Below are 27,555 nucleotides of genomic sequence, written 5' to 3' on the forward strand. Positions count from 1 at the left end.
ACCCAGCTGCCTGGGATTCGTTCTTGGCTCTGTCTGCTCCTGGACATCCTGACCCCTGAGTGAATGTGTCCTCGACTTCCCATCCCACTGGCTCACAGCGCCAGCTCCCGCGCCCTGCATTCCTGTATTGCATCCACTGTGGGGAAGAGATTCATCCCTTTTCCCTCCCTTTTAACCCCACCATCGAACTGTCGGCTCCTTGCGAGCTGTGGTTACTAAGATTACTCAGACAGTCAAGTCTCTTCTCTGTTTCTATGACAAAAGGTAATGAAAGGGCTTCCCTGGTGGCGCAGTGGTTGAGAGCCTGCCTGCCGACGCAGGGGACATGGGATCATGCCCCGGTCCAGGAAGATCCCACATGCCGCGGAGTGGCTGGGCCCGTGAGCCATGGCCGCTGAGCCTGTGCATCCGGAGCCTGCGCTCCGCAACGAGAGAGGCCACAACAGTGAGAGGCCCGCGTACCGCAAAAAAAAAAAAAAGGTAATAAAAGCTGGCTCCAGATCCACCAGAAAGATCAACAGTTAGTCTCTATCTGCTCCCAGCAGGTTCCCAATCCCTAATCAAACACTCGCCCTCCAGTACTCCCTAATTCGAACTGAGAAACTCTCAGAAAAGATGGCCATTTTCTAACCATTCTTATATGTAAACAGAAGACAGTGTTAAATCATCACATAGCGAGGGCTGTATAATGACCCTGATGAGAAAACCCCATCCTTCTGACTTAAATTAATGAGCAAAGGACAAATGAGGTTCCAGAACCTTCCCTTAAGAGCTAGGTCCAGTGTAGGTGGAAACTCTGGGTCAGGCATCACCTAGGGATGACTTTTACTGGCAAATGGCTAGCAGCCTAGGACCCAAGGCAGAACTGTGAAATAGCTTCTCCGTGGACCTGAAACCCATTTCTTTATGTTCAAGTGGCCAAAATCTTTAATATTTTAAAGATCTCACACATTGGCAAAATTCCCAGGCCATGAAATCACCCCTTCCTTCCTCAGCCACCCCTAAGTCCCCAACCTTAATCAAAGCTCCCGGTCCCTTCACAAAGATCTCCCAGTTAGATGACTTGATTCCAATGTAGGGCCAACCCTCCCCCATTCTAGAATAAACAAAGAGACTAACTCCAAATAATCTTTAATTAGCAAAATTGGGGGAATTCCTTAAATTTCTTCATCTACTCATTTATTCATTCATTCATTCAGCAACTACTGAGCATCTACTATCCCAGACGCTTGGGAAACACCAGAGAATAAAACACAGACCACTGCCCCATGGACCTTAAGTTCTGCACTCCAGGACTCCCCCCTGACTTGCACATTGGTCCATGGTGGGGCCCGAGCCTGTCTCCTCGCCTGGAATCTCGCTCTCACGCCACACTTGTCACCCTGTCATCCACTGCCGCAGCATCAAGTCAAAACACACGGCCTACGGGTTTGAACTCCATGTGGTGAAACAGGGAAAACACTAACCCCTCCGCCACAAGCTGGCCGAGAGCACTGAGAGAGGAAGGAAACATGCACGGCGCTCAGGCTCGCCATGTCCCCTCAATGTGTCCCAAAGCTCACAGAAACAACTCCCAAGCCTTCATCGCGGAGGTCGTTCTTCCAGACCTGCACCAGTTCAGGCTCCATGCTCCCAGCTGTCCACTCCGGGCCCCTGCTGCTCCGGACAGGCCCCGCCCTTTGTGTCTCCACCATCCCCGCAAGCCCTGGTGCACCATCCTCAACATCCTGACTTTCCAGTCACCCGTCAAAGACCAGCGGAAACCTGCATCTCTCAGGAAGGCTTCCCTGGCACCCTGGCAAGTGTGACTTGCACCTCTGTTACAGGAGTCTTCATCTTCCTCATAAGCTGCAGCCTTGATGTTTGGGGATACAGACAAGGCTCCCTGGAACCCCCAAATCTGCACAAGTCATTACAGCACAGACGTGTCCCCTTAGATGGCATGTGCAAGGCAGGCAGACAACACCGATGAGGGCGGCCAGTTTTATTCACTCCCTCGTGGGCAGCACCTCAAGAGGCATGACTCAAACTCACGCCTGGGCAAAATCACACCTCACGACAACCAAAGACACACACGCCAACTCTGAGCATGTTACGGGCTAATTTATGAGACTATTAAACCATCCACTCTCACTAGGCTGTAATTCCTTGAGAAAAGGAAGGTTGGGGGCTTCCCACGTGGCGCAGTGGTTGAGAGTCCGCCTGCCGATGCAGGGGACACAGGTTCGTGCCCCGGTCCGGGAAGATCCCACATGCCGCGGAGCGGCTGGGCCCGTGAGCCATGGCCGCTGAGCCTGTGCATCCGGAGCCTGTGCTCCACAACGGGAGAGGCCACAACAGTGAGAGGGCCGCGTACCGCAAAAAAAAAAAAAAAAAAAAAAAAAAAAGAAAAGGAAGGTTGAGCTAGTCAACATATTTACCTCTGTACCTCTCAGAATACCACACATCCAATTTTAGATATTTTGAAAAAAAGGATGAAGTGTGGACAAGAAGAACCTAGAGTGGACTAGATTTTCTTGACCATTTTTTCATTATATTAGCTAATGGCCCAACACCAATCTGGAAGGAGTTTTTCCAAGAGATAAGTCTGCGAGGGTGAAGGGCTATGGGGGAGCCAGAGACTTTTTTAGGAGAAGGGCTCCTTGTCTGAGGGGCTTCTTTGGGAGGAGTCAGCCTGCTTCAGGAAAGCAGATTTCCAGGGCCCATTCACCTCACACAACATGTTGGAGCAGCTAAATCCCACCAGCCCAGGAGGCAGGCAGACTGCACCAGTGAGTAGGAGAACGGGTTTGATGGCATCCTGCTGTGGACTGCTTCCAAAACTGTCATCTCATTTGAACAAGTGCAGCAGTGATCAATTATGCTGTTAGAGAAAACTAAAGCATACCCTAAACTGGAAAACACCACTTGGCAGTAGGACAAGTCTTCATTCACTAATTCAACCAAACGTCCACTGGGGGTTGCTCTAACAGTAAACAAAAGGCAATGGGAATAGGTATATTATTTGACCACCAAGAAATATGACAAATGGTATTAATTTTATTTTTAAGCTAATGATGACCAAGGTTAAGGCTGTCCAGTAGGCAGGACATGTGCTTGGGCAAGTCTTCAGCAAGTGTTCCTACCACCCGCGCCCCCCAACCTTTGATTTGGACCCATGCTCAGTGCCCTGGGACGGTAGCTTCACACCCCCTACCCCACAGCGCCTGACTCCTGTCCAAAACACTGTCCATCCAGAAACTACGAAATTGCCTTTGCTTGTTATGGAAAAAAACCACTAAGCACTAAACCAAAATTACTCGTTTTAAAAATGAAATCCCCCATGCCATCCCTTCCTCAAGAGCACACGCCATTAATGGTCTCACGTCTTTTCTTTCAAGTAATTTTCCACAGACAAGCATATACACTTCTTGGAGGGCTGTCTTCACAAGAATGTCATCATCCTTACCTCTTTTGTGGTAAGCTGCTTTTCTTTTTCCTCAGTATTTACAGATAGATGCCTTTTCACGACCCAAAGCAACCGAACAAAAACCACTTGTGGTATCTCTAATTGGCTTATTATGTTTCTGTGGAGTTCAATTGTTTTTGTCTACAAATTTATCTTCTGCTGACAACATCTTTCTAAAGCACTATTTTCTTTTCCTCACTTATCCTCAGCTTACCTTTCCTCCTTTATGCTCAAGATGGCAAAATTTTTCCCTGTGTGTGATTAATTTCTTGAGTTTCAGAAACACATTTTCAGTTCTGACATCCTAAGGACTCCTCCTAAGCAAAGTGTTTGCTTTGCTTAATCTTATCAACTTTCGCTCCTGGCTTCACAAGCTGACAGAGCAATTTCCCGTTTGCATAATGAGTCCAAACTATTCCGGACCATTTAGTGGACAAAATGTTTCCCTTAAACAGCAATTATCATTTCTTCAGAATGCTAATAGTGCCATGGACTGCAAAACACTCTCTCCTGCAGACATCCAACCCTGCTCTGGCTCTTGAGAAAAAAAAATTAACAGCTTAAAGAACTGGCCTCGTAATTATCAAAATTACCTTTCTACCTGCAAAAATGAATGTTTGCTCTTTTCGAATTCAAGCACAGTAAGTACCGGCACCAAGCTAGATGATTTTTCTCACCAGCCTGTTCCCAAAGGCTTCCTCTTCTGCCGTGAGCAGCCCAGTGGCTTATTCTTATATGACTGGGCGCCCCAAGGAGCCATGAGAGCTGGGGGGAGAAAAGGGGGTGCCCAGCTGCTGCTCCAGACACAAGTCCAGAAAGTGTGCTGTGGCCCATGGACAGGTAATGAACAGTTGGTCCAAGGGATACGTAGGTAGGGGGGGGAAATCCTTTAATAATTACATTTAAGCTATTAACATTCCACACTTTGACAGTTTTTGGACAATTAAGAAAAACTGATATTGGTGCTTTCAACCTCACAATTTCAGTTCTCACAGTAACTTCTACACCTTGACTCCTCCATCTTCTTTCCCTGGCAATTACCTTCTTCAACAAAAACACCACCAAAAAGACGCATGCACAGTATCAAAATGATTATTCCTATGGCGCTTTGTACGTGCAACCTTCAGAGAACTCAAAAACCATCAGTAAAATCAAAGCATACTACGCGAAAATTAAAAATTATAGAGCAGTTAAAAGGATCTGGAACTCACCAGATTCCCATTACTAGAAGAATGATGATCAGTGCACATGGAGGACCTACGTGTCGTCAGGACACCGCATGACTTCCATGCCTCCGTCCGTCGGCAGACAACCCCCTCAGCGGCAGGTGATACTCGGCAGAGCGCGGTCTGAGCCTCTACCTGTCTAAGCAATGCTCCCGGACTCTGGGACACCCAGGGAGGGGACACAGGCTCTGTTCCCGACCCATCACTGTGGCTTCACGCCAACTCCCCTGGATGCCACAGGCTTCCCTGCACCCCCAGAATTCCTCATCCAGACTGACACCTCATCCACACCCTTGCTTTCTCCTCTGTTTTAGGGCAAAGACACAACTTTTATCTTAGTTATTACTAAAGCTATATCATATTTCATAAGCTCCCACAGCGTTAATCCTCAAAACCCTGGTAGCAGGACAATCTTCCGTATTTCGTAACAAGGAAATAAAACAGTATCGGGACTGCGCTTACTCTTATTTTTGTAACAACAACAAAGATGTCAACTGCTTAGAAATGAATGACTGTAAAAGTCCGTTTTTCATTAATCAGACGACTATTTGTTAAGCCCCCCTGTGCCCCTCGGACTGCAATACCCACCAAGCGGGGAGAGAAGCATGATGAGCTTATCATTAAACAACTGAAGGGCAGACAAACCTTCCACTGTACCAGCACCTCGGTATAAGCACCACAGGCATTACTCTCACACAGAAACATAACTAAGGATGACCTGCTTCAAGAACAAAACACAGGGGCCCCGGGTTAGGCGCGGCATCGTCTCCTGTGTTCCAGGCCTATGAGCTCGTGGCAGACAGCAGCCTGAACACACGTTCTCGAAGCGCCGCTTTCACTCAGGGTGAGAAAGGAGATGTGCACGCGCGTGTGTGGTGTGTGCGTGCGTGTCTGTGTGTGTCTCTCTCTCCCGTCTGGCCTAGCTTACTTTCATCAGCACAGACAGGCCCCCCATGACGACGCGCCCACCTACACTCTCGCTCGGCACAAGTCGCCCCCGCGAGGACAGGGGTCCACGAGACCCACCTGCTGAACGTCCTGCTGGAAAACGCACAGCTGCAGCCTCTGGTGGAGCCGGACCTTGCGGTGCTGCCAGATGTTCTCGAGCTGCCGCTGGTGATGCAGCACCTCATGGATGACGTCGAGAACGTGGTGCACGGCCTTGGAGTAGTTGGCGGAGGCCGTGAGGGAATCGGAGCTGCCGGGAGTCAGGGGCCGCTGGAGCTTGTCAAGGAGTGACTTCCCGTCCTGGCTCACCTGCCGGCAGGACAGACGAGCGATTATAAACCAGCAGCTCTTCCAGACCCGAGGCTTTGCCCAGGCCATGCTGCAGACCCTGTCCTCCAGTACGTGTGCGCACACTTGCACAGACACGTGCTCACACACACACAGGCATAAACCGCAGTTTCATTCAAAGGCATATTATATAAAGAACAAAATAAAACTGGAAACAAATCCATCAGTTATTCAATTACATCACAAAACCAAATATGGTAAAACACGGACTTAAAAGAACATTCATCATCACGAAACACTGTAGCAGATGCTAGTCTTAACAAATAAACATGGTATTTTGCCTTAAATGACATACGCGCTGACATAAAATTTCATTGCTGCGATATCTGCAAATTAAAATTTAAAAGTAATACTCTTCTTGAGTTATGTTAGCGAGAATACGACAATCACAATGGAGCAAAAGTTTAATGCTGGATCTGAAAGCTCACTTGAAAAGCTCACTAGCACCAGGCAAAGAATATGTACCTTCACTTTCTGACACAGCTGGATAGCAATTTTACCTCACACAATAAAAAAGAAAATTAAAAAGTGCCATTTTATTTGTTCATGAACTTAGAAGCAGCAATTTTAATTAAAATGCCATCATTTCTTTTTTTTTTTTTTTTTTTTTTTTTTTTTATGCGTTACGCGGGCCTCTCACTGTTGTGGCCTCTCCCGTTGCGGAGGACAGGCTCCGGACGCGCAGGCTCAGCGGCCATGGCTCACGGGCCCAGCCGCTCCGCGGCATGTGGGATCCTCCCAGACCGGGGCACGAACCCGCGTCCCCTGCATCGGCAGGCGGACTCTCAACCACTGCGCCACCAGGGAAGCCCGCCATCATTTCTTAAAGGAGATTTCAGTGCTGTGTTACAGCAGTTAACTATCAAAGTACAATTAAATGAAAGCAATCAGACTAACCAGAAAAAGTGAGAAAAGGTGAGGGTAGAATATGGAAAGAAAAGCATTATGTATTTTTTACATTTAAACGTATGAGTGATTATGCCAGATGTGGGAGAAACTATAGGATCCGATTGGACAAAAAGGAGGATGTGATGCACATAATGGAGCTGGGCTGTGCGTGTGGTTCAGGGTGTTCCCTAAGCCAGTCCTCATGACCAGGATCCTGCTCGGATCCTTCCAAACCTGAAAGCCTCCTCGGGTTTCTACGGAAAGGAGGAGCGAAACGGAGCCTTGTTTTTTTTTAAAATAAATTTATTAGTTTATTTATTTTGGGCTGTGTTGGGTCTTCGTTGCTGCGCGCGGGCTTTCTCTAGTTGCGGTGAGCTGGGGCTACTCTTCGTTGCGGTGCGCAGGCTTCTCACTGCGGTGGCTTCTACTGCCATAGAGCACGGGCTCTAGGCACATGGGCTTCAGTAGTTGTGGCACGCGGGCTCAGTAGTTGTGGCTTGAGGGCTCTAGAGCTCAGGCTCAGTAGTCGTGGCACACGGGCTTAGCTGCTCCGCAGCATGTGGGATCTTCCCAGACCAGGGCTCGAACCCGTGTCCCCTGCATTGGCAGGCGGATTCTTTACCACTGTGCCCCCAGGGAAGTCCCGAAAGGGAGGCTTGTTAACAGACGCAGACAGGGTTCAGGGGCAAACCCTTAGGACAGAGGAGAGGGGGGTGCTGGGTGAATGGGACGGGCCAAAGGAAGCCTTTAGCAACCAAAAACGGGTGGCAAATGAGAGGCCTGTGGATTTTTCTAATCTCTTCCTTTAATCCTCTTACAACTTTAAATCTTGCTAGAATGCAACATGTTTGTTTCCTAATGCCTGATTCGGAGACCTTTGTTCGAAGTGCTGACTTCCTTAGGAAGGCTGGCTACCAGCCTTTGTAGATTAAAATTGATCTAATACATCAAGTTAGAAAAACTGAAGCAGAAACCAACCAAGCTGACATAACCAAAGAGAACAGGGGAAAAAAAGGAACCAACTGAACCGCAGCAGTTGTGTCAGGCACCTGTACAAACAAAAACAGAGGAAATGCAAGTCTTCCAAAGCAGGGAGTTGCCCCCAAGAGTCACTGAAACGTGCCTGGGCACTTTTGATACAATGATTTGGGGGAGGGGAGGCACAGTGACTGACTTGGGGGAAGGGACTTATTGTGACAGATTCACAGATTCAAAATCATCCTGTTTTTTGTAATAATGTGAGTTAGGCTCTATTTGACATATAAACATGGAGGGTTTTTTTTTTTTCCTTTTTCTTTTTTTCACCTACTCCAATATACACTGATTTTTCCAGGAATGCAGTTAACCATGTTAATCAAAGGAAGGCAGTGCTTGGTCTTCTTTGAAACTTTACAAGAGTTGCTTACCGTTTTAAAATACCAGCACAATTAATACCATTCTCAGTATTTGAGTCACAAGTATTAATATAACACATGTCCAGTCTGCATTTGTAGTTGCCATATTCACAATGGTTTTATATATATTGCAAGCACCTGAATATCTAATTGTTTTCTCCTCCATTTTGCATGTACTTAGGCATTTATAGACTGAAACACATTTTATCATAAATCACCTTTTGTCTCTCATTCATATTGTAGCATATAAGTAATTTATATATACAAATATTTTCTGAAAATAATTACCCATACATTTTATTTGAGCAGGTACCCTAAAATTTCAGTTAAACAATGGGGGTGCAGCATTTCTTAGGACTGAGGACCAATACTCCAAGTTACACATTTCGCATTTGTACAGAGCCTAGAAAGAATTCCTTATAAATATTTCCTCTGAGTTTTACTCCTTACAATATGCGTAAGTCAGGAAACATACACCAGAGCATACGACTTGGTGAACATGTGCCAGAAGGATATATACATCAGAAGGTGTGGCAGAAACTGAGAGCTGCTTCCCCAAAGTCCACTTGCCCCTCCTTGATAGCCAAACCCCACAGTCAGGAAGAGCAATACTCCAGCTATAAACCTGTATTTCCTAGACTCGCTTCCAAGTAGGAGTGGCTAACGTAACAGAGGTAAAAAATGCTGAATGGGGCTTCCAGGAAAGCTGCCTAGGAGGCTGAGTATGCCCGTTACCCCCTTGCCTCTTTCTCCTCCCTGCTGCCAATAACTTGGTGAAGATGGCTGGAGCTTCAGCAGCTACTGATGACGTTGAGGCAACCTTAAGGATGGTAGCCCACCTGCTAAAGGAGGCAAAGCAAAAAGACAAAAGGATTCAGAGATCCTCTTACTAACAGAGCTACCATACCAGCCCTGGGATGCAAGCCCTGGGACTTTCCCACTGGTAAAAAGTAAACCTCTATCTTAAGCCATTGTTTTGGATCTTAAACCACAATACAAAATGACAAATGGGTTCCCGGCCCTTACCAAGTTTCCAAAGGCATCCATGTGACACTATTAATATTCTACTACTGAGAATAAATAAATAATCCGAGAGAGAATATTCCAACTAATCTTTCTTGGGTGTCTTTGCAACTGTCTGACAGAGCTCGAGAGCAGACATTATTACTGGGTTTACAACAACATGCCTACTCATGGTGAAGGGGCGGGAGGCAATGACTGAGTACGTGAACACACAATCACCTTAATATAAAGGAACCCATGAAGCAAAGCTCTGCCTTCTGGGTACCCCTAAGCAGGGATTAAGCTGTCTCTGTTGGTGCCCCTGCTGGCACTGTCGCTTGTGGGTAGAGAGTGTGCCAGCAGAAGTGGCTAGAAAAATATCCCAGTCAAGAGGACACCTGTTGCACCAAAACTAGACCCCATGGAACTCCAAATGTGTGTTCATACACAGCAATTCTCCAATAAAGCTTTCAGAAGTAGTTCTACTCTATTTCAGTGCAGCATTCACAAGGTCGTCAATTTAAACGGTATTATTTAAGCACATGAAGAATACCATGTATAAACTTTAGTAAGTTTTAGCAAAATACCTTTGTCTTTATAAGTACAGTAGTACTATATAGGGGAAAACATGCTAGAATTTTATAAAGAGGACTGTTCTATTGTATCAAAATAAGGACTTTTAAATGGTACAGAATAACCAGCAGAAAACTAATGAAATAAAAAACTGAAAATAGCAAATTATTCATATATAATTTAAGTACTAAAACAATGAATATATATAAGTTTATGGTATGTGATACAGTTCTGAATTTCTTAACTATAGAACCAGGTGAATTAATTTACTTAAGTTATATGTTTTGTCTAAAAACGTGTTTTTAGCTTTCAGGCAGTCAAACCCTGTCCCACAAAGAGACCACAGCTGTAAAAAAAGGAGATCAACCTTTACTATCAAAAAGCAGGACTTATCTGCTGTAATTTTTGAAAACATCAAATTGGGCCATTTTTTCACATTCTGCTCTTTGTTCCTCTGGCAATACAGCGCTCAGGGACTTGAAAGGCAGTGGAAGTAACATTTTACAAAGAGTAACATTTTATAAATATGTGAACTAATACACTCTAATACCTAGATGAGTTAAGAAAAATGCAAAAAAGGAAAAGAAGGGGTTGAAGTTTAAAATTTTACCATATCATAGCTACGTTCGTTCCTAATATTTAAGAGGAAACCTAACTGTTTAAAGTCAAGAACAGTGGTCTGGTTCTTGATTATTTACTTTTAATCAAAACTTCACATAAGGTCTGTAACTTGGATTCCTGTGTACCACCCTACAAAACGTTCCGCCAAACCTCACAGAGGCTTGCCCGTTCTTATTTCCGGTACTTGGGTCTCTACATTTCCCACTAGATCAAATTAGAGCTCAGAGCCTCCAGCAGGAGTACTCTTCACTCACACACAGAATGCTTCTCTGATCTACAGGAAGAAACCAGTACCTGGAGATTATTGCTCAAGGTGGCAAAAACCACCACCCAAGGACCAAGTATGACCTGTGAAAGGTCAGTTATATCCAAATGTGGTGCTATATCAGATGAAACAGTGCTCCAACAGTATTCCCAAGATATGACCAATGTAGGCAAAATACATGAACCGCATAAGGGCACGGCTAGAAATGACTACACCCAGCGTGTCGTAAAGATATTGTGGTCCTTCTTCAAATCTTTTATGCACTGACTCAAACCAGCATCCCCCCGCTTTGCTTCCTTCGCTGGGTGTGGCTCATCACAGCCTGCAGGGCACAGCCCTCCATGCTGAGCCTGAGAATGTTTCACAGCCCCATTACCCCCTCCAACTCTCACGAAGTTATTCTCAAGCCCAGGTTCTAGGAAAGCAGGAAGGAGTGACGAATGGTAGCATGTGAGCATCCAGCTTACTGTGCAGTTGTGCTTGACACTCCTCAGCCAAAGAGATGAACACTTTGTCTTTGAGTCTGGAGCGTAAACCGGTCTTAAGATGGCTCCGCAAAGAAGCTGCTGCCACTAACACTGGCCAATGACCTTCTGAAAGGCTGCATGCTGGCTCCCCACACCCCAGGGAGGCCACCCAATATCCTTACCTTTAGAGGCTGGGACTCCCCGCTGAGATGGTTTTCTTCAGGCAAAGCTCTTAGGATGGAATTCTGAAAGCCTATTTCCATTTCTCTCAGCTATTAGATTTCTTACTCAGAACCAGATCAACCTAACCATGCCTGGCTCGCTGACACCTCTACCTGGGATCCTCCGAAAGGGAAAACCAAAACAGGACCCAGACAAGGAACTGGCTGGCACAGCCGAGCCAGTTAAGTCAGCTGTATGCAGAGAACATGCATATTCTACAGATTCCACGTGGGGCGGACCTCTGTCGCTTCTATGTATCAAGCCCTTGCGAGGCCTGAAGTTTGGGGGTGCAGAGAGCTCAGACCCCCGGATGGTCTGTTGGCTCTGATGCTGTGCCCAACATTGACTACGGCACCTGCACATCTACAGCGATGCTACAATACTCAATGAGGCTTTGAAGTAACCGCTCTATAGAAGTTGCTCTCTACCCAGGCAGGCAAGCTGTCACACATCACCGACAGGATTTTAGGATGTTTACTACCGAGGTGACTCATTTTTCTGTTTGCTTTTCTTTTAGGCTAATAACCCGCACCGCGCCCTCACCCACTTGTACAGCTCCTTAAAAAAGGAGCTCTACCAGCTCTTCAGGCAGCCTGTCAGTCACTTCTACAAGGTGCTGTTGAAGTAAGTTAAATTGAGAAATGTGTTAAATCGTTAAACTGACATTTTAATATTTGGTAAATTGAGAAACTGATGCAGAAACTAAACCCTGAAGTCACACTGGATCAGGGCGGGCCACGGTGGACGTGGCGTTTCACCTCCTCTGCTCCAAGAATCCCCGCCTGTGACTGCTGTGGCGAAGACCACGGGCAAGTGGCTGGATGCTCGGTACACAGTCTCACGTCACAACTCAGATGGCGGGGGCTAGGGTTACAGATGGCACGGGCACACTGTACTGAGATAAAAACCACTTCTATGAATTTAGCTTGCTGAGAAAGTAGTTGGTAAGTCTGCTTAAGATAAGATGTTGCAAATGACTACTCTCTGTGCTGTTTCTACACCTACAGCTGATCCCAGATGTTCGTATTGCTTCACTCTCCTGCGATCAACTACATCAGACAGCATTAGCCCCAAACCTGGAAAACTGAAGCAAGCACACGTTGACGAGGCACGGGCATGCTCCTGTTGTTACAACACAAACAGGAACGTGGGACAGGTCCAATTAAAGCACAGAAAAGCAGGTGTTTGTGTCCTGGGGGGAAAACAAGTGCTGGGAAAGTTTCCACTGCAAACTTTTGTCACTGGAGACTAGAAGCTGTAGGTAACTATTTAAAGAAAAAAATTGCGGAAGAAAGGAAGGAGGAGGGAAGGAGGGAGAGAGAGAGGGAAGAGGGAAGGAAAGGAAAGGAAAAGTAGGTGAAAGCAAAAGGAAGCACAAGCCCTGCTTACCAATATTCCTCCTCCTAAGTGACCTGTGCCCATGGCAGGGGCGCAATAAATTTCTGTGGGATGAGTGCCTCCTGGGTGGGTCGGCAGCTCTTGAGAGCCAGGCAGGGACTATCTCTCAGTGTGTGGGCTGTAAAGCATCTGCATCAGAGTCCCTGGACCACTTGGGAAACCCACTAAAGATGGCAATTCACTATCTCTGGGGGTGGAGTACGAGAAGCCGCACTTATAACCAGCAGGCTCGGGTTAGAAAACCACTGAGTTAGGAAAAGAAAAAATCACTGAAAAGACAGGAGGGATCCTTGCTTTCCCATCCCCCTTCCCCCTCCCCTCCTAGCATGGAGGAACCAGTGCCCAGGGTCTGCAGCAGTGAGGGGTGGAGGTCCCACGGTGACCCCGTGCTGGGCTTCCTAAGGGCACGGGCACTGGGGGTGATCAGAGGCCAGGGGAACGGGGGAGACTGGGAAGACAGAGCAAATGCACTTACCGAACAAATAACTTAATATACCGAGGATAAAAGGAATCAGGTTTCTCGCCATCTGAAAGGGGATTTATAAACAGAAAGGGAAAGGCTGGTACTGGATTAGAGACAGAAGTGTCAGTAGGAACATGTGTGGTTTTAAAACAGAGACAGACACAGACATAGCAATAGCTGTAGATGTATGTGCATGGATGCATGGATGCATGGATGGATGGATGGATGCATGGATGGATGGATGGATGGGTGGGTGGGTGGGTGGGTGGATGGGTATCTACATTCACATGCTTCCTGACTCTGCTCAGACGGCCTAGAAGCACTGACACCCCACAAGCAAGTGAGCACTCCTGAGCAGCCAGACTTTGTTTCTAAATACCAAGCAACACTACAGGGAACCAGAACCTCTTGGCGAGATGCCTGATCTCAGGGATGAGGCAGGAAAAGAACAAGATGAGCCTGGGAACACCCTGTTATGCTAGGTAGTAACGCTCAAATAACCATAAGGACAGATCAGAAAAACACAGAAACATGAGGCCTAAGTTGTCCCACTGTCCAAACACGGACAATTTAGGCATCTAAACAGAGTACTGGATTTTAACCCATGGAATATAATAAGATTTCACAGACTCATACTGAAATAATAAATAAATTAAAAAATGGGGAAGAAAGGAAATAAAGTCCTTCCTACAGCAGAAGGTCACCTAACGAATACAGAAGGAACGATGGAAATAGGTCCCCAGCGTCTGACGGCGTCACAGTGGCACTGTCGTGGGCAGGAGTCAGCAGGGACGCTAAGGCCGTGAGAAGTCTGAGGAAGTACAGACATCGTGTTACATCACTGCCTCTCTCCACAACATGCTCATCCAAGACGAATTTTTACATGGTGATTTTACTCTGGAGAAACCTTATAGACGCCGCCCACCTCACCAGGTGGTCACAGTTAACACCGGCAGTCGAGGGAGGGGTCAGCATCCTTGCCCCTGCTGTGACACTCGGCCCAGTCAGCTCCCCAAGAAAACTGCATGGGTGGGAGGCTGAGGGTCATCCTACAGAAGGAAAGGCCTGAACTCTAAGACTGTCAAAGACACAGGCAGAGAAAGACTAAAGAATGTTCCAGTGTGAAGGAGGCCAGTGAGACACATCCACGAACGTACCGCATGCTGCTGGGCCGGAAAAGAGAAAGAGACGTAGCCGGGACGGGGGAAATACGGATGGCCCGTGGGCAGGATGGTCGTGTTGTGTCACTGTCGACGTGAGGGCTGGAGAGAGGCGGGGGGAGAGGACAGCGCAAACCACTGGGCAATGCGGTCGAGGCGATGCGGGAGCTCCCTGTTCTAACACTTTTCTGCAGCCTGAAACTACCTCCGAATTTAAATAATTTACAAGGAAAAAAAATTTTCTCTTCTACTGAATTTCTCTTCAATTCATTCTCTTCTATTGAAAGTCTTTTCTGTTCATCTAGTTCCAACCACCATCTCCTTGAGTTTACGACTCAGTTGCAAACATGTTCTTAGGCTAAAAATTGCGGTTTAAGCCTGGGAAGCTGTCTACTTGCCATCAAATCATTTTAAATCATTAGTATGAATTTAAAATCTAATGAAACCACACCAGAGGTAAACCTAAGTTCCCATGTTAAGATGCCCCATTTTTATAGAATGCAGTGGAAAGGGTGAGAGAATTCTGTTCTTCGCTAAAAGTGCCAAGGGGCAGTGGGCAGGCTGACCGGCCACCAGGCCAGAGGATGACACTGGTCAGGTCAGGTTGAGTCCAAGGCGAGTCTTGTAGGTGAAGACTGTAGGCCAGTCCTGCCAATCACCTTGTGTGTGAGCTGTTCAATCCCATAGCAATCTGGAACCTATGAATGCAACTGAAAAGATGCTCCCAAGAAAATCATTAATAAGATGGGTGAAGGCCTAGTCATACCAGGGATAACAGGGTCATTCATCCACTTTCTATATTACAGGTCAAAATTAGATGATGCATGGAGATGGTACACTAGGTACACTTAATGCTCTTTGGAACTCACACATTCCTCATGAATCAGTATGATTAAAAAAATACAGATCTGTTCAACCTTCACTTTTCCTATTAAAAAAGTTATCACTTATTTATACAGTTTCTAATAAACTAGATAACCAAATTAGCTTATAAACACCTGACGCAAAATTAAGAAACATAACACAGAGTTGACTATTTTTTAATTGCATGACAACATAAAATAGTGTTAAAGAGGGATCATGTTAAGTAAAGAGGTGTCCAGAGAAACAAACACGTAGATATCAACTTTCACGGGCAGGAAGGAGACTGGACCACACCGTGAAGCAAATATTGTAGCGCAACACACGTTCATTTAATTCACCCGTGGACATGGTGGGGTCAGGAGACCTGGGCCCAAGGACACGAGAATGACAGCTGTTCGGTGAAGCAGGGCGTGTCAGACTGAAAATCAAATGGCCGAACAACTCTGACAGGTGTGGATGTGGCTCAAATCAAGGATCTGGATGTAAATATGGTCATACCTTGGTAACAAGGGGGAATGGTTCTAGGACCCCCCAACTGATACCCAAATCAGTGGATGCTCAAGTCTCTTTTCTACAACCGCGTAGAACGGGTGACCCCGCACATCCAGAACACAGACCTGCAGCTACAGAGGGCTGACTGTACTTCCTAAACATCTACTCCATGCTCAGTCCTCTGCCAGGTGGTTTGAAACATATTCTTACTGGACTCTCACAGTAATCTTTCCCATGAGCACACAGTATTACAGATGTTCACTATAGATGCTGAAAGCAAGCACACACAGAACTCCTACCCACTCCCCACTCACCTCCAGGAACTTAACCAGTATCAGCAGACTGGTCGGAAGGGCCAGATGACCACGACGTGGACAAGAGTGTCCTGCCCGGACCTACGTGTATTTGTCGTTGTCACCGCATCTAGCACAGCGGTGGCTGAGAACACACAGGCAGCCTGCCTGGGTTCAGTCCCCGCTCCACCTCCTACAAGCCGTTAACCAGGCACAGGTCACTTGACCTCTGCACCGCGCTTTCCTCATTTGTAACAGCGGGTTAGTATGAGTCCCTGCCCCAGAGCTGCAGGCATTAAACAAGTGATTACATAATGTCCTTACAACAAAGCCTGGCACAGAAGGTGGCAGAAAATAAAGCAGGGATATGTTAAATAATTAATTTAAACTAAGAAAGAAAAACACTCCACTTAGATTCCTAGAACAGCAAGTGGCTTTACACACTTGAAAAAACTGTGTATGCTTTTTTTTTTTTGAGGTACGCGGGCCTCTCACTGTTGTGGCCTCTCCCGTTGCGGAGCACAGGCTCCAGACGCGCAGGCTCAGTGGCCGTGGCTCACGGGCCCAGCCGCTCCGCGGCATGTGGGATCTTCCCGGACCGGGGCACCAACCCGTGTCCCCTGCAGCGGCAGGCGGACTCCCAACCACTGAGCCACCAGGGAAGCCCCTGGGTATGCTTTGAAATCCAGAACATGAGGTACATCAGGTTTCCCTCTTTTCTAGAAAGTTTCATTCAGGAATAGTAGATTGAGCTTGACTATACTGAATAGCACACAAAATACTATTTCCTAAATACATGTAGTCAAGAAGATTACAATTTCATTTATTTTAGCAGATGACAACCTAAGCACTCTAAAGAAAATCCACAAACGTCACAGGGCCATAAAGAGTTTGCTCTCTGCTCCGTCCTGTTTTACTCACTAGCCCTCACCCCCAACTCCAGTTCAAAAGTTACAATGAAACTTCAGTTCAACTCGAAACTTGTAAGTTTCTTCTAGACTAGCCAAAAATTTGATTTTTTTCAACTTTCAGTGCCATGACACAAAAATAGTGTTGCTTTACAGCTGAAGTAGATCTGACCACTCACCTCAGAGTAAGCAAGGGTGATGTGCTCATATATTCCCTGGTGATGATGAATGGCATCCTCCAGGTCCTGCAGCTCGGAGGGAAGGTCCACCTCACCACAGGCTTTGCACCACGAGTCCACGTTGCTCATATACTGGGATGGTATTAAAAAAAAAAAAGGATCATGTCTACCAATAGCAAATGATATTGAGAAGTAGCTACTTTTTAACGTGGTTTTGAAATAAGCGTGGTTGAGAGAGTGCCTAAGAACAGAGCACGGTTGAGCCTCCATCTCAAATGGCACTGACATGAGTTCTCAAACCAGATTCCTGGACTCTGCGCCCCCCTCCCCCTAGCCCAGCTTAGGTTCTGGCAGAACTGGGGCTGGGCCCAGGAAGCTGCATTTGAAATCACAGCCTCGGGTGGCTCTGCGGTCACCCCTGGGAGCATCTCTGCCCCGCATTAGCGGTTTGGGGCATCCTGGTTCGTTCTCCCGTTACGCATCTGAATCTGTGTTTCCAACTCCTCTGCGCTGCTAGCCATGGAAAGCAGAGATGCCTCGTCCACTTCCTCCCCTCAGCCTCTTGCTACTCCTGGAGCTGTAGTCCAGCCCTCCTGCTTTCCTCTTACATTAAAACGGCAATGGGAGATTCCTGAAATCATCTACCTATCATTAGGAAGAGCAGGGCGTCCATTTGTCTATCTTTCCAAAAGCAAATACACACAGGAATCAAGGGAGACCAAGCGAACGGGGCCGAAACTCCTCAGCTGTGCCCACCGAACGGAAGGGAGGCTGCGGAATCACTGGGCTCTTCCCACTTGGCACGTAAACGAGGAGAGTGTGGGCTGCAGGCTGCCGTCCTGGGTCGCTGCTGCTACCTACCCTGTCTTCTTCACTGCCACCAGCACATCCCAGGACTCATCAATAGCTGAGAAATCACTGCCAAATTTCCTAGGGGGATCCTATCAGCATCCATCGCGGGTAAGCGTCACAGGCAAGCAGCAGAAGGCCCAAGTGAAGACGCTACTTCAATTAAGCCAAATAGACATCGACAGCTTTCCCCGGGTTTCACCTCCTTTACTCTCGTTCCTCGCCATCTTTCTACTTATCAAGGAATGCAGAGGGTGACTATTTAAAACAGGGTAACTGACCTGCCAGGTAAGAAACATGCTATAATTCTCTTAAAATATATGTGAGAATAACCTCCCAGGTACTTATGACATTTTTAGGAACTTAAAATAGACAAGTCACCTGAATAATAATTGTTTATAAAAATCCCTTTATTATTAATGTATTGGCTCAAAAAAACACCTGTATGCAAATCCTAGGGCTCGAAACGAATTCCCAGGGCATTAAGTGTCATCTGATAGCATGTGGCTTCTGATGGCTTCAAACATGACTAAACGGATGCAGGCCCAGGGGAAGGTCCTCAGTACCCTCCTCTACAGCTCCTCCTAACATCACCATGGCAATGGAAGTAGTAATAAAATTCTTTATGCCTCTCCCCCTCTGCATGAATACACTTATGAGTACTTAGGCATATTTCTACTAAGTATTTCTTGGATGGCGTGTTCTACAATTAGGTCAAGTTGATGATTATAAGCATTCTTGATCTCTATTTCACTCCATCTTCTTCCATTACTGCATGTGACGCCGACTCTAAAATTACTGTAAACCTTTTTCAAATACGAAATTGACCGAGGTTAACCATCAACGTTCATCAGCCGCCAGGTCAAGTCAGCGATTAACTGCTCCTGCACACTGGCCACTACGGAACGCCCAAAACAAAGCAGAGGTGAACATATTCCTAAGGAGAGGATAAAACGCTTCTGACGTAACAAGGTGAAAGCAAGTTTTGGTTACACGACACTTCACGATAAGCAGAAGCGTCAGACTAATATATTACTGCACCAAGAAGACCGCTAAAATACATTCAACCCCAGTTTTTGAAGCTATCGGTAAAGAGAAACATTTGAGCAGTTTTATGTATGCCTGTAGTTACTTAACTTCCTTATAATTTCTTAAAGTAGCCGGAGACGTGTTGACTGTATTTACCTGCAGAAACATAGCCCAGTTCTAAAAACATAGGACAGAATAGCTTGTAACACAGAAATCTTGTGGAACAAGGACTCTGCACATCTAAATTCACTCGATTAAAATACCCCAATGACAGAAATAAACCTGGCCATGGTTTTTACAGGGACTTTTGCACAAGCACACTTTTTGTCTTTTATTTCTCAGATGGCAACCTCAGACTCTAAAGGGCAAGCTCCAGTCCCTGAATGCTTTCTGGAAGGCTCAACACCCGAAAGAGATCAGAGTCAGAGCAGCAATCCCTATCTGGAGAGCCAAGGAAGATGATGTTAAACAGGCATTCCACAAAGAAAAGGCATCCCAGAATCAAGTTTGGTGTCAAAGTTCAACAGGTACCTATAGAATAGAACCTCCTAGAGCCTATTAATATAATGTGCCCTGTGAATATGGGAGGGGGAGGGACACTGGTGTGTTTGCTTAGAAACCTCTCTGACCACTTTACTACACACCCCCTACACACACGTGCACACACCTCTCTTACCATCCTGACAAATATGTTTTGGGCTTGGAACACCAGGGGAATGTCCAGCACAGAGCCTGACACTTCGTGAAGGACAACGGAAAGTGGCTGCTATACTCTAGCCAGATCAGAGCACCAGTGGACTCTCTGATGCTTTAAATGTTCAAATGTGGACCAAAATGAGTCTGGCCAGCCTGGGGGTAGAGGCAGGAGAGTGCAAGGGAATTCAATGCTTCTCTGGATTCAAACCAGGAACCGGCTTCAGAGCTGGGGATTCTGCGGCTCAGGAGAATGGTCACTTCAGTGCTGCTGAGTAGAAGACGACCGGTTTGCAAAAGCGAGGCAGGCAGACAAGGGGAGAGTGATTAATACGAAAGCTTTAAAAGGAGAGCCTGAAAAATTAATTAGCAAACTTATCTTCAGAAGCATTTATTGCACTGCTCTCCATCTGCTGAGAGCAGGGGCTTCCGATGTGCTGGGATCACCCAGCCCAGTGAATTTCACGCCCGCCAGGAGCTCCTGATGGAGCACCAGCTGAGCACAGGTGGTTACACCGATTCAGGAGACAAAGGGACAGAAACTTCCTAGAAGGTAAATGTGTAAAATACTTATTTAGCGGGGTTTTCTCCTCTTTGGAAAAATTAAGACTGGTTGAATTTTATACATATGATACATATATGATTTCAAACTTCGGAGTTTCCTTTCTTATTTCTAATTTCCTCATTTTCTGCTTTCATTTCTAGGAGACATTACCCTACTTTTTCTTTTTCTTTCATCATTTCTACTCCCTGAGTATTAATAAACACACTCACTCTCCTGGTTCCTTTAAGGGAGATGGGCTCCCTTCTCGGCCCAGCAAAGTCACAGGAGGGATCATGCATTTTCTACTTGTGAATCCAGGTCTGATGGCTCCAACAGAGTAACCTGGAGAAGACAGGTTCAATCTGAACCAAAATATGCCAATGATCACTCTAAGTACCTTCCACCTGTTTTCATTAGTATCTTTTTCTTTCATATATACAGATATATATTCTAATCCCTTTCTATTACATGAGAATCTTGTTTTTGTTTTACTACAAGCCAAGAATTAGACTTATGCTTTTAATAAAGTGAAATGACATTAAAATGGGAACAATTACATGTGTATTATTTGCCTTAAAAAACTCAAAAGGGAATACTGACGCAGTATTTGTAATATCTTCCTCTAAATTTCAACCCAGACATACGATAAAATTATCCAGATGATAACTATGATACACTCAAAGTAAATGTTACTTCTAAAATTTTTTATTGAACGTGAAATTTTATAAGAAAATAAATCTAAGTGCTTTGTTTGTGAAACAGTGTGCTGCCATGTCAGGAGCAAAAGACTCTCCTAGACCTTGAAGAAAGTCCCAGCTTGGGTAAATTCCTCCCCAAACAGAATATAAGGACATTAACACCATCAGTCCCATGTCCTTCACTGGGCTGATTTAAGGATGAAGTGAGATTTTTGTATTTAAAGGGCTTTGTAAATTTCAAAGAGCTATACAAGTCCTGGTTACTTTGTTTTTGGCTATGATCTGATTATAGAGGCCCTTACAGTCATGGATAAAACGATCAGATTTATGGTTCACTCTGAAGGTAAACCATTAGCAACACTAACAGAATTTCTGCAGTGATGGAAACGCCCACCTGTGCTGCTGAGGCCACCAGCCACTAGCCACAAGCTGCTACTGAGCATCTCAAATGTGGATACTGTGACTAACGAGGTGAAATTTAATTCTTTTTTTAATAAATTTATTTATTTATGTATTTATTTTTGGCTGTGTTGGGTCTTCGTTGTGGTGCGTGGGTTCTCATTGCGGTGGCTTCTCTTTGTGACGGACCACGGGCTCTAGGCACGTGGGCTTCAGCAGTTGTGGAACGTGGGCTCAGCAGTTGTGGCTCACAGGCTCAGTAGTTGCGGCGCACAGGTTTAGTTGCTCCGTGGCATGTGGGATCTCCCTGGACCAGGGCTTGAACCCGCGTCCCCTGCATTGGCAGGTGGATTCTTAACCACTGCGCCACCAAGGAAGTCCCTAATTCCATTTTTAAATTATTTTATTAATAAATTTATTTAACATTAAGTAATTTCAATAGCCGCATGTGATGACTGGCTAACATACTGGACAGTGCAGCTTTAATAATTTTTTTAAATAGTGAAAATTGGAGATTTTCAGGTGCAGTAAAATCAAATCACTTTAATTCTTTGATTTATAAAAAGGTAATTCTAACGAGTTTGCTATGAAGCTTCTTAATATAAAGGGATATAACACATGACCAAACAAAGTGGAGGCTGGAGCCGTAGACACTGTCTACTGGTGAAATCAGTAACCTTGTGGTCGTGTCTCCATTTCTGCAAGCTGACATTCTGATCCTGTGCACACCCTCACTGTGGACGAGGTTGGGAGAGAATGAATGGCCAAGACATCTCTGGAAGCGTAGTCTATGAAACGTCACTCTCATCTAGTTCTAACCCCAAGATTTACGTTTATAAAACCATAAACGAACACGAGTAAGACGTGAAGAGATTATAACTGCTGAAATTGCTGTCCTCTCACTCAAAGCAAATATCTGGAAAAGAAGAAAAAGGAGAAAACATCTCCAAAGGATAAAGAAATTGTAAGGGAATGACTGGATTCTAAAAGGACTGAGCTAATACAAGACTGGGTTTCAGTCTTTATAAGGGCCCTGAACCAAGATGGCGGAGTAGAAGGATGTACTCTCACTCCCTCTTGTGAGAACACCAGAATCACAACTAGCTGCTGGACAATCATCAACAGGAAGACACTGGAACTCATCAAAAAAGATACCTCTCATCCAAAGACAAAGGAGAAGCCACAATGAGATGGTAGGAGGGGCGCAATCACAGTAAAATCAAATCCCATAACGCTGGGTGGGTGACTCACAGACTGGAGAACACTTATACCACAGAAGTCCACCCACTGGAGTGAAGGTTCTGAGCCCACGTCAGGCTTCCCAACCTGGGGGTCTGGCAACGGGAGGAGGAATTCCCAGAGAATCAGACTTTGAAGGCTAGTGGGATTTGACTGCAGGACTTCGACAGGACTGGGGGAAACAGGGACTCCACTCTTGGAGGGCACACACAAAGTAGTGTGCGCATCGGGACCCAGGGGAAGGAGCAGTGACCCCAGGGGAGACTGAACCAGACCTACCTGCTAGTGTTGGAGGGTCTCCTACAGGGGCAGGGGGAGGCTGTAGCCAAGGACACTGTCAGGGACAAGGACACTTGCAGCAGAAGTTCTGGGAAGTACTCCTTGGCGTGAGCCCTCCCAGAGTCCGCCATTAGCCCCACCAAAGAGCGCAGGTAGTCTCCAGTGTTGGGTTACCTCAGGCCAAACAACCAACAGGGAGGGAACCCAGCACCACCCATCAGCAGTCAAGCAGGTTAAAGTTTTACTGAGCTCTGCCCACCAGAGCAACAGTCAGCTCTACCCACCACCAGTCCCTCCCATCAGGAAACTTGCACAAGCCTCTTAGATAGCCTCATCCAGCAGAAGGCAGACAGCAGAAGCAAGAACTACAGTCCTGCAGCCTGTGGAACGAAAACCACATTCACAGAAAGACAGACAAGATGAAAAGGCAGAGGGCTATGTACCAGATGAAGGAACAAGATAAAACCCCAGAAAAACAACTAAATGAAGTGGAGATACACAACCTTCCAGAAGAAGAATTCAGAATAATGATAGTGAAGATGATCTACGACCTCGGAAAAAGATTGGAGGCAAAGATCGAGAAGATGCAAGAAATGTTTAACAAAGACCTAGAAGAATTAAAGAACGAACAGGGCTTCCCTGGTGGCGCAGTGGTTGAGAGTCCGCCTGCTGATGCAGGGGACATGGGTTCGTGCCCCAGTCCGGGAAGATCCACATGCTGCGGAGTGGCTAGGCCCGTGAGCCATGGCCGCTGAGCCTGCGCGTCCAGAGCCTGTGCTCCGCAAAAGGGGAGGCCACAACAGAGAGAGGCCCGTGTACTGCAAAAAAAAAAAAAAAGAAAAAGAAAAGAAAAGAAAAGAAAGAAAATCCTCCAACAAACAAAAGTCCAGGACCAGGGTCTTCCCTGGTGGCGCAGTGGTTGAGAGTCTGCCTGCCAATGCAGGGGACGCGGGTTCGTGCCCCGGTCCGGGAGGATCCCACGTGCCGCGGAGCGGCTGGGCCCGTGAGCCATGGCCGCTGGGCCTGTGCGTCTGGAGCCCGTGCTCCACAATGGGAGAGGCCACGGCGGTGAGAGGCCCGCGTACTGCAAAAAAAAAAAAAAAAAAAAAAAAAAAAAAAGTCCAGGACCAAATGGCTTCACAGGTGAATTCTATCAAACATTTAGAAAAGAGCTAATACCCATCCTTCTCAAACTCTTCCAAAAAACTGCAGAGGAAGGAACACACCCAAACTCATTCTAAGAGGCCACCATCACCCCGATAACCAAAACCAGACAAGTATACTACAAAAAAAGAAAATTACAGACCAGTATCACTGATGAATATAGATGCAAAAATCCTCAACAAAATACTAGGAAACCGAATCCAACAATACATTAAAAGGATCATACACCATGATCAAGTGGAATTTATCCCAGGGATGCAAGGATTCTTCAATATACGAAAATCAATCAATGTGATACACCATATTAACATACTGAAGAATAAAGACCATATGATCATCTCAATAGATGCAGAAAAAGCTTTTGACAAAATTCAACATCCATTTAGGATAAAAACTCTCCAGAAAGTGGGCACAGAGGGAACCTACCTCAACATAATAAAGGCTATATATGACAAACCCACAGCAAACATCATTCTCAATGGAGAAAAACTGCAAGCATTTCCTCTAAGATCAGGAACAAGACAAGGATGTCCACTCTCGCCACTATTATTCAACATAGTTTTGGAAGTCCTAGCTACGGCAATCAGAGAAGAAGAAGAAATAAAAGGAATCCAAATTGGAAAAGAAGAAGTAAAACTGTCACTGTTTGCAGATGACATGACACTATACATAGAGAATCCTAAAGATGCTACCAGAAAACTACTAGAGCTAATCAATGAATTTGGTAAAGTTGCAGGATACAAAATTAATGGATAGAAATCTCTTGCATGCCTATACAGTAATGATGAAAAATCTGAAAGAGAAATTAAGGACACTCCCATTTGCCATTGCAACAAAAAGAATAAAATACCTAGGAATAAACCTACCTAGGGAGACAAAAGACCTGTGTGCAGAAAACTGTAAGACACTGATGAAGGAAATTAAAGATGATACCAACAGATGGAGAGATATACCATGTTCTTGGACTGGAAGAATCAATATTGTGAAAATGACTCTACTACCCAAAGCAATCTACAGATTCAATGCAATCCCTATCAAATTACCAACGGTATTTTTTACAGAACTAGAACAAAAAATCTTATAATTTGTATGGAAACAAAAAAGACCCAGCATAGCCAAAGCAGTCTTGAGGGAAACAAAACAGAGCTGGAGGAATCAGACTCCCTGAGTTCAGACCGTACTACAAAGGTAGAGTAATCAAGACAATACGGTACTGGCACAAACACAGAAACACAGATCGATGGAACAAGATAGAAAGCCCAGAGATAGACCCACTCACCTATGGTCAACTAATCTATGACAAAGGAGGCAAAGATATACAATGGAGAAAAAGACAGTCTCTTCAATAAGTGGTGCTGGGAAAACTGGACAGCTACATGTAAAAGAATAAAATTAGAACACTCCCTAACACCATATACAAAAATAAACTCAAAATGGATTAGAGACCTAAATGTAAGTCCAGACACTATAAAACTCTTAGAGCAAAACATAGGCAGAACACTCTATGACATCAATCACAGCAAGATGTTTTTTGATCCACCTCATAGAGTAATGGAAATAAAACCAAAAATAAACAAATGGGACCTAATGAAACTTCAAAGCCTTTGCACAGCAAAGGAAACCATAAACAAGACGAAAAGACAACCCTCAGAATGGGAGAAAATATTTGCAAATGAATCAACTGACAAAGGATTAATCTCCAAAATTTACAAAAGCTCATGCAGCTCAATATTAAAAAAAAAAAACAAACAACCCAATCCAAAAATGGGCAGAAGACCTAAACAGACATTTCTCCAAAGAAGACATACAGATGGCCAAGAGGCACATGAAAAGCTGCTCAACATCACTAATCATTAGAGAAATGCAAATCAAAACTACAATGAGGTATCACCTCACACCAGTTGGAATGGGCATCATCAGAAAATCTACAAACAACGAATGCTGGAGAGGGTGTGGAGAAAAGGGAAACTTCCAAAACTGCTGGTGAGAATGTAAATGGATACAGCCACTATGGAGAACTGTATGGAGGTTCCTTAAAAAACTAAAAATAGAACTACCATATGACCCAGCAATCCCACTACTGGGCGTATACCCAGAGAAAACCGTAATTCAAAAAGACACATGCACCCCAACGTTCACTGCAGCACTATTTACAATAGCCAGGTCATGGAAGCAACCTAAATGCCCATCGACAGACGAATGGATAAAGAAGATGTGGTACATATATACTATGGAATATTACTCAGCCATAAAAAGAACGAAATTGGGTCATTTGTTGAGATGTGGATGGATCTAGAGACTGTCCTACAGAGTGGAAGGAAGTCAGAAAGAGAAAAACAAATATTGTATATTAACGCATATATGTGGAATCTAGAAAAATGGTACAGATGAACCGGTTTGCAGGGCAGAAACTGAGACAAAGGTGTAGAGAACAAACGTATGGACACCAAGGGGGTAAAGTGGCGGGGGGTGGGGGTGGGGGTGCGATGAATTGGGCAATTGGGATTGACATGTATACGCTGATGTGTGTAAAACTGATGACTAATAAGAACCTGCTGTATAAAAAAATAAATAAAATAAAATTAAAAAATTAAAAAAACCCACAAATGAACACCAACAGAAGAACACCCACAGAGACAGAGGAGCAGGCTGGGCGCGCAGCACACACCCCTCCAAAGCCGAGCTGTCATCCTTCCGGGAAGGCTGCTTCCTTCAGTGACACCATTAACCACAGGGTCACAGAGTTGAGCCCTCTGTCACCCTAATCACATTTAAATTCTTAATGAGAACTGGATGAGGGTCAAAGGGGTGGCTGTGATGGAAACCTTATTTATGATGTCCAGGTTCTGGTCCTTTCCCTACCGAGTTTATGAGAACAGCTGAAGCAGAACTAGAAGACGTAGCATTTAAAAAGAGGGAACGAAGTTAACCTATTCGGAGATCCCTCTCCTGGGAAGAGGAAAACTACTTCGGAGGTGTGATCTTCTTCGGCGCCTCTGCACGTCAGTGGTCATGTTTGGCATCTTCTCTGGCCACCAACACGCAGGGACTGCGAGCACTGTTAGAGCTCACGCAGGATCCCACGAAATTCTGTTCCAGGGTGTGTTCATCTAGTTGCATTTCCTTCAAATCCATAAATGACAGCCATTATTTTATCCAAATAAAAACACCTCAGGCTCTTTCAACTTCGCTGCATGTCTAAAAATTTTTATAATAAAACACTGGTGGGAAAACACCCCATGGCACCCACATTTCTACGTTCTTTTCAGGTAGGTCAGAGCAGCAATTAATCTTCTGGGTTTATTTGCAATTCTGAAAGCTGCCATGGTTAGAGAGATTTTCCCTATGTGTTATTATGCTTCAGACTATCCATTATTCCCCCAAGCAGCCTGTCCTTGTTCAACTTTATTCCCATCGTCTTAAAGGACCTTTCTAGGGGCCCACAAGCAACTCACACACCTCCAGGCCCAGGGGGTGGCTGCAGCCCACACTATATGTTACC

General features: G+C 45.4%; 1 protein-coding gene across 6 annotated transcripts in view; it reads right to left on the minus strand.

Moving 5' to 3' along the window:
* Positions 1 to 27,555, minus strand: part of TRIO (trio Rho guanine nucleotide exchange factor) — a 374,356-nt gene that overhangs the window by 178,634 nt on the left and 168,167 nt on the right. For all 6 annotated transcript variants that reach the window (XM_032626733.1, XM_032626732.1, XM_032626734.1 and 3 more), the window contains 2 exons: positions 17,160 to 17,291; positions 5,701 to 5,931 (listed from right to left, as the gene is read on the minus strand). In XM_032626733.1, the coding sequence (XP_032482624.1) occupies positions 5,701 to 5,931; positions 17,160 to 17,291 (363 nt within the window). The remainder of the gene's footprint in view (positions 1 to 5,700; positions 5,932 to 17,159; positions 17,292 to 27,555) is intronic.

The sequence above is a fragment of the Phocoena sinus genome, chromosome 3 (assembly GCF_008692025.1).
Source record: "Phocoena sinus isolate mPhoSin1 chromosome 3, mPhoSin1.pri, whole genome shotgun sequence".
Lineage (NCBI taxonomy): Eukaryota > Metazoa > Chordata > Mammalia > Artiodactyla > Phocoenidae > Phocoena > Phocoena sinus.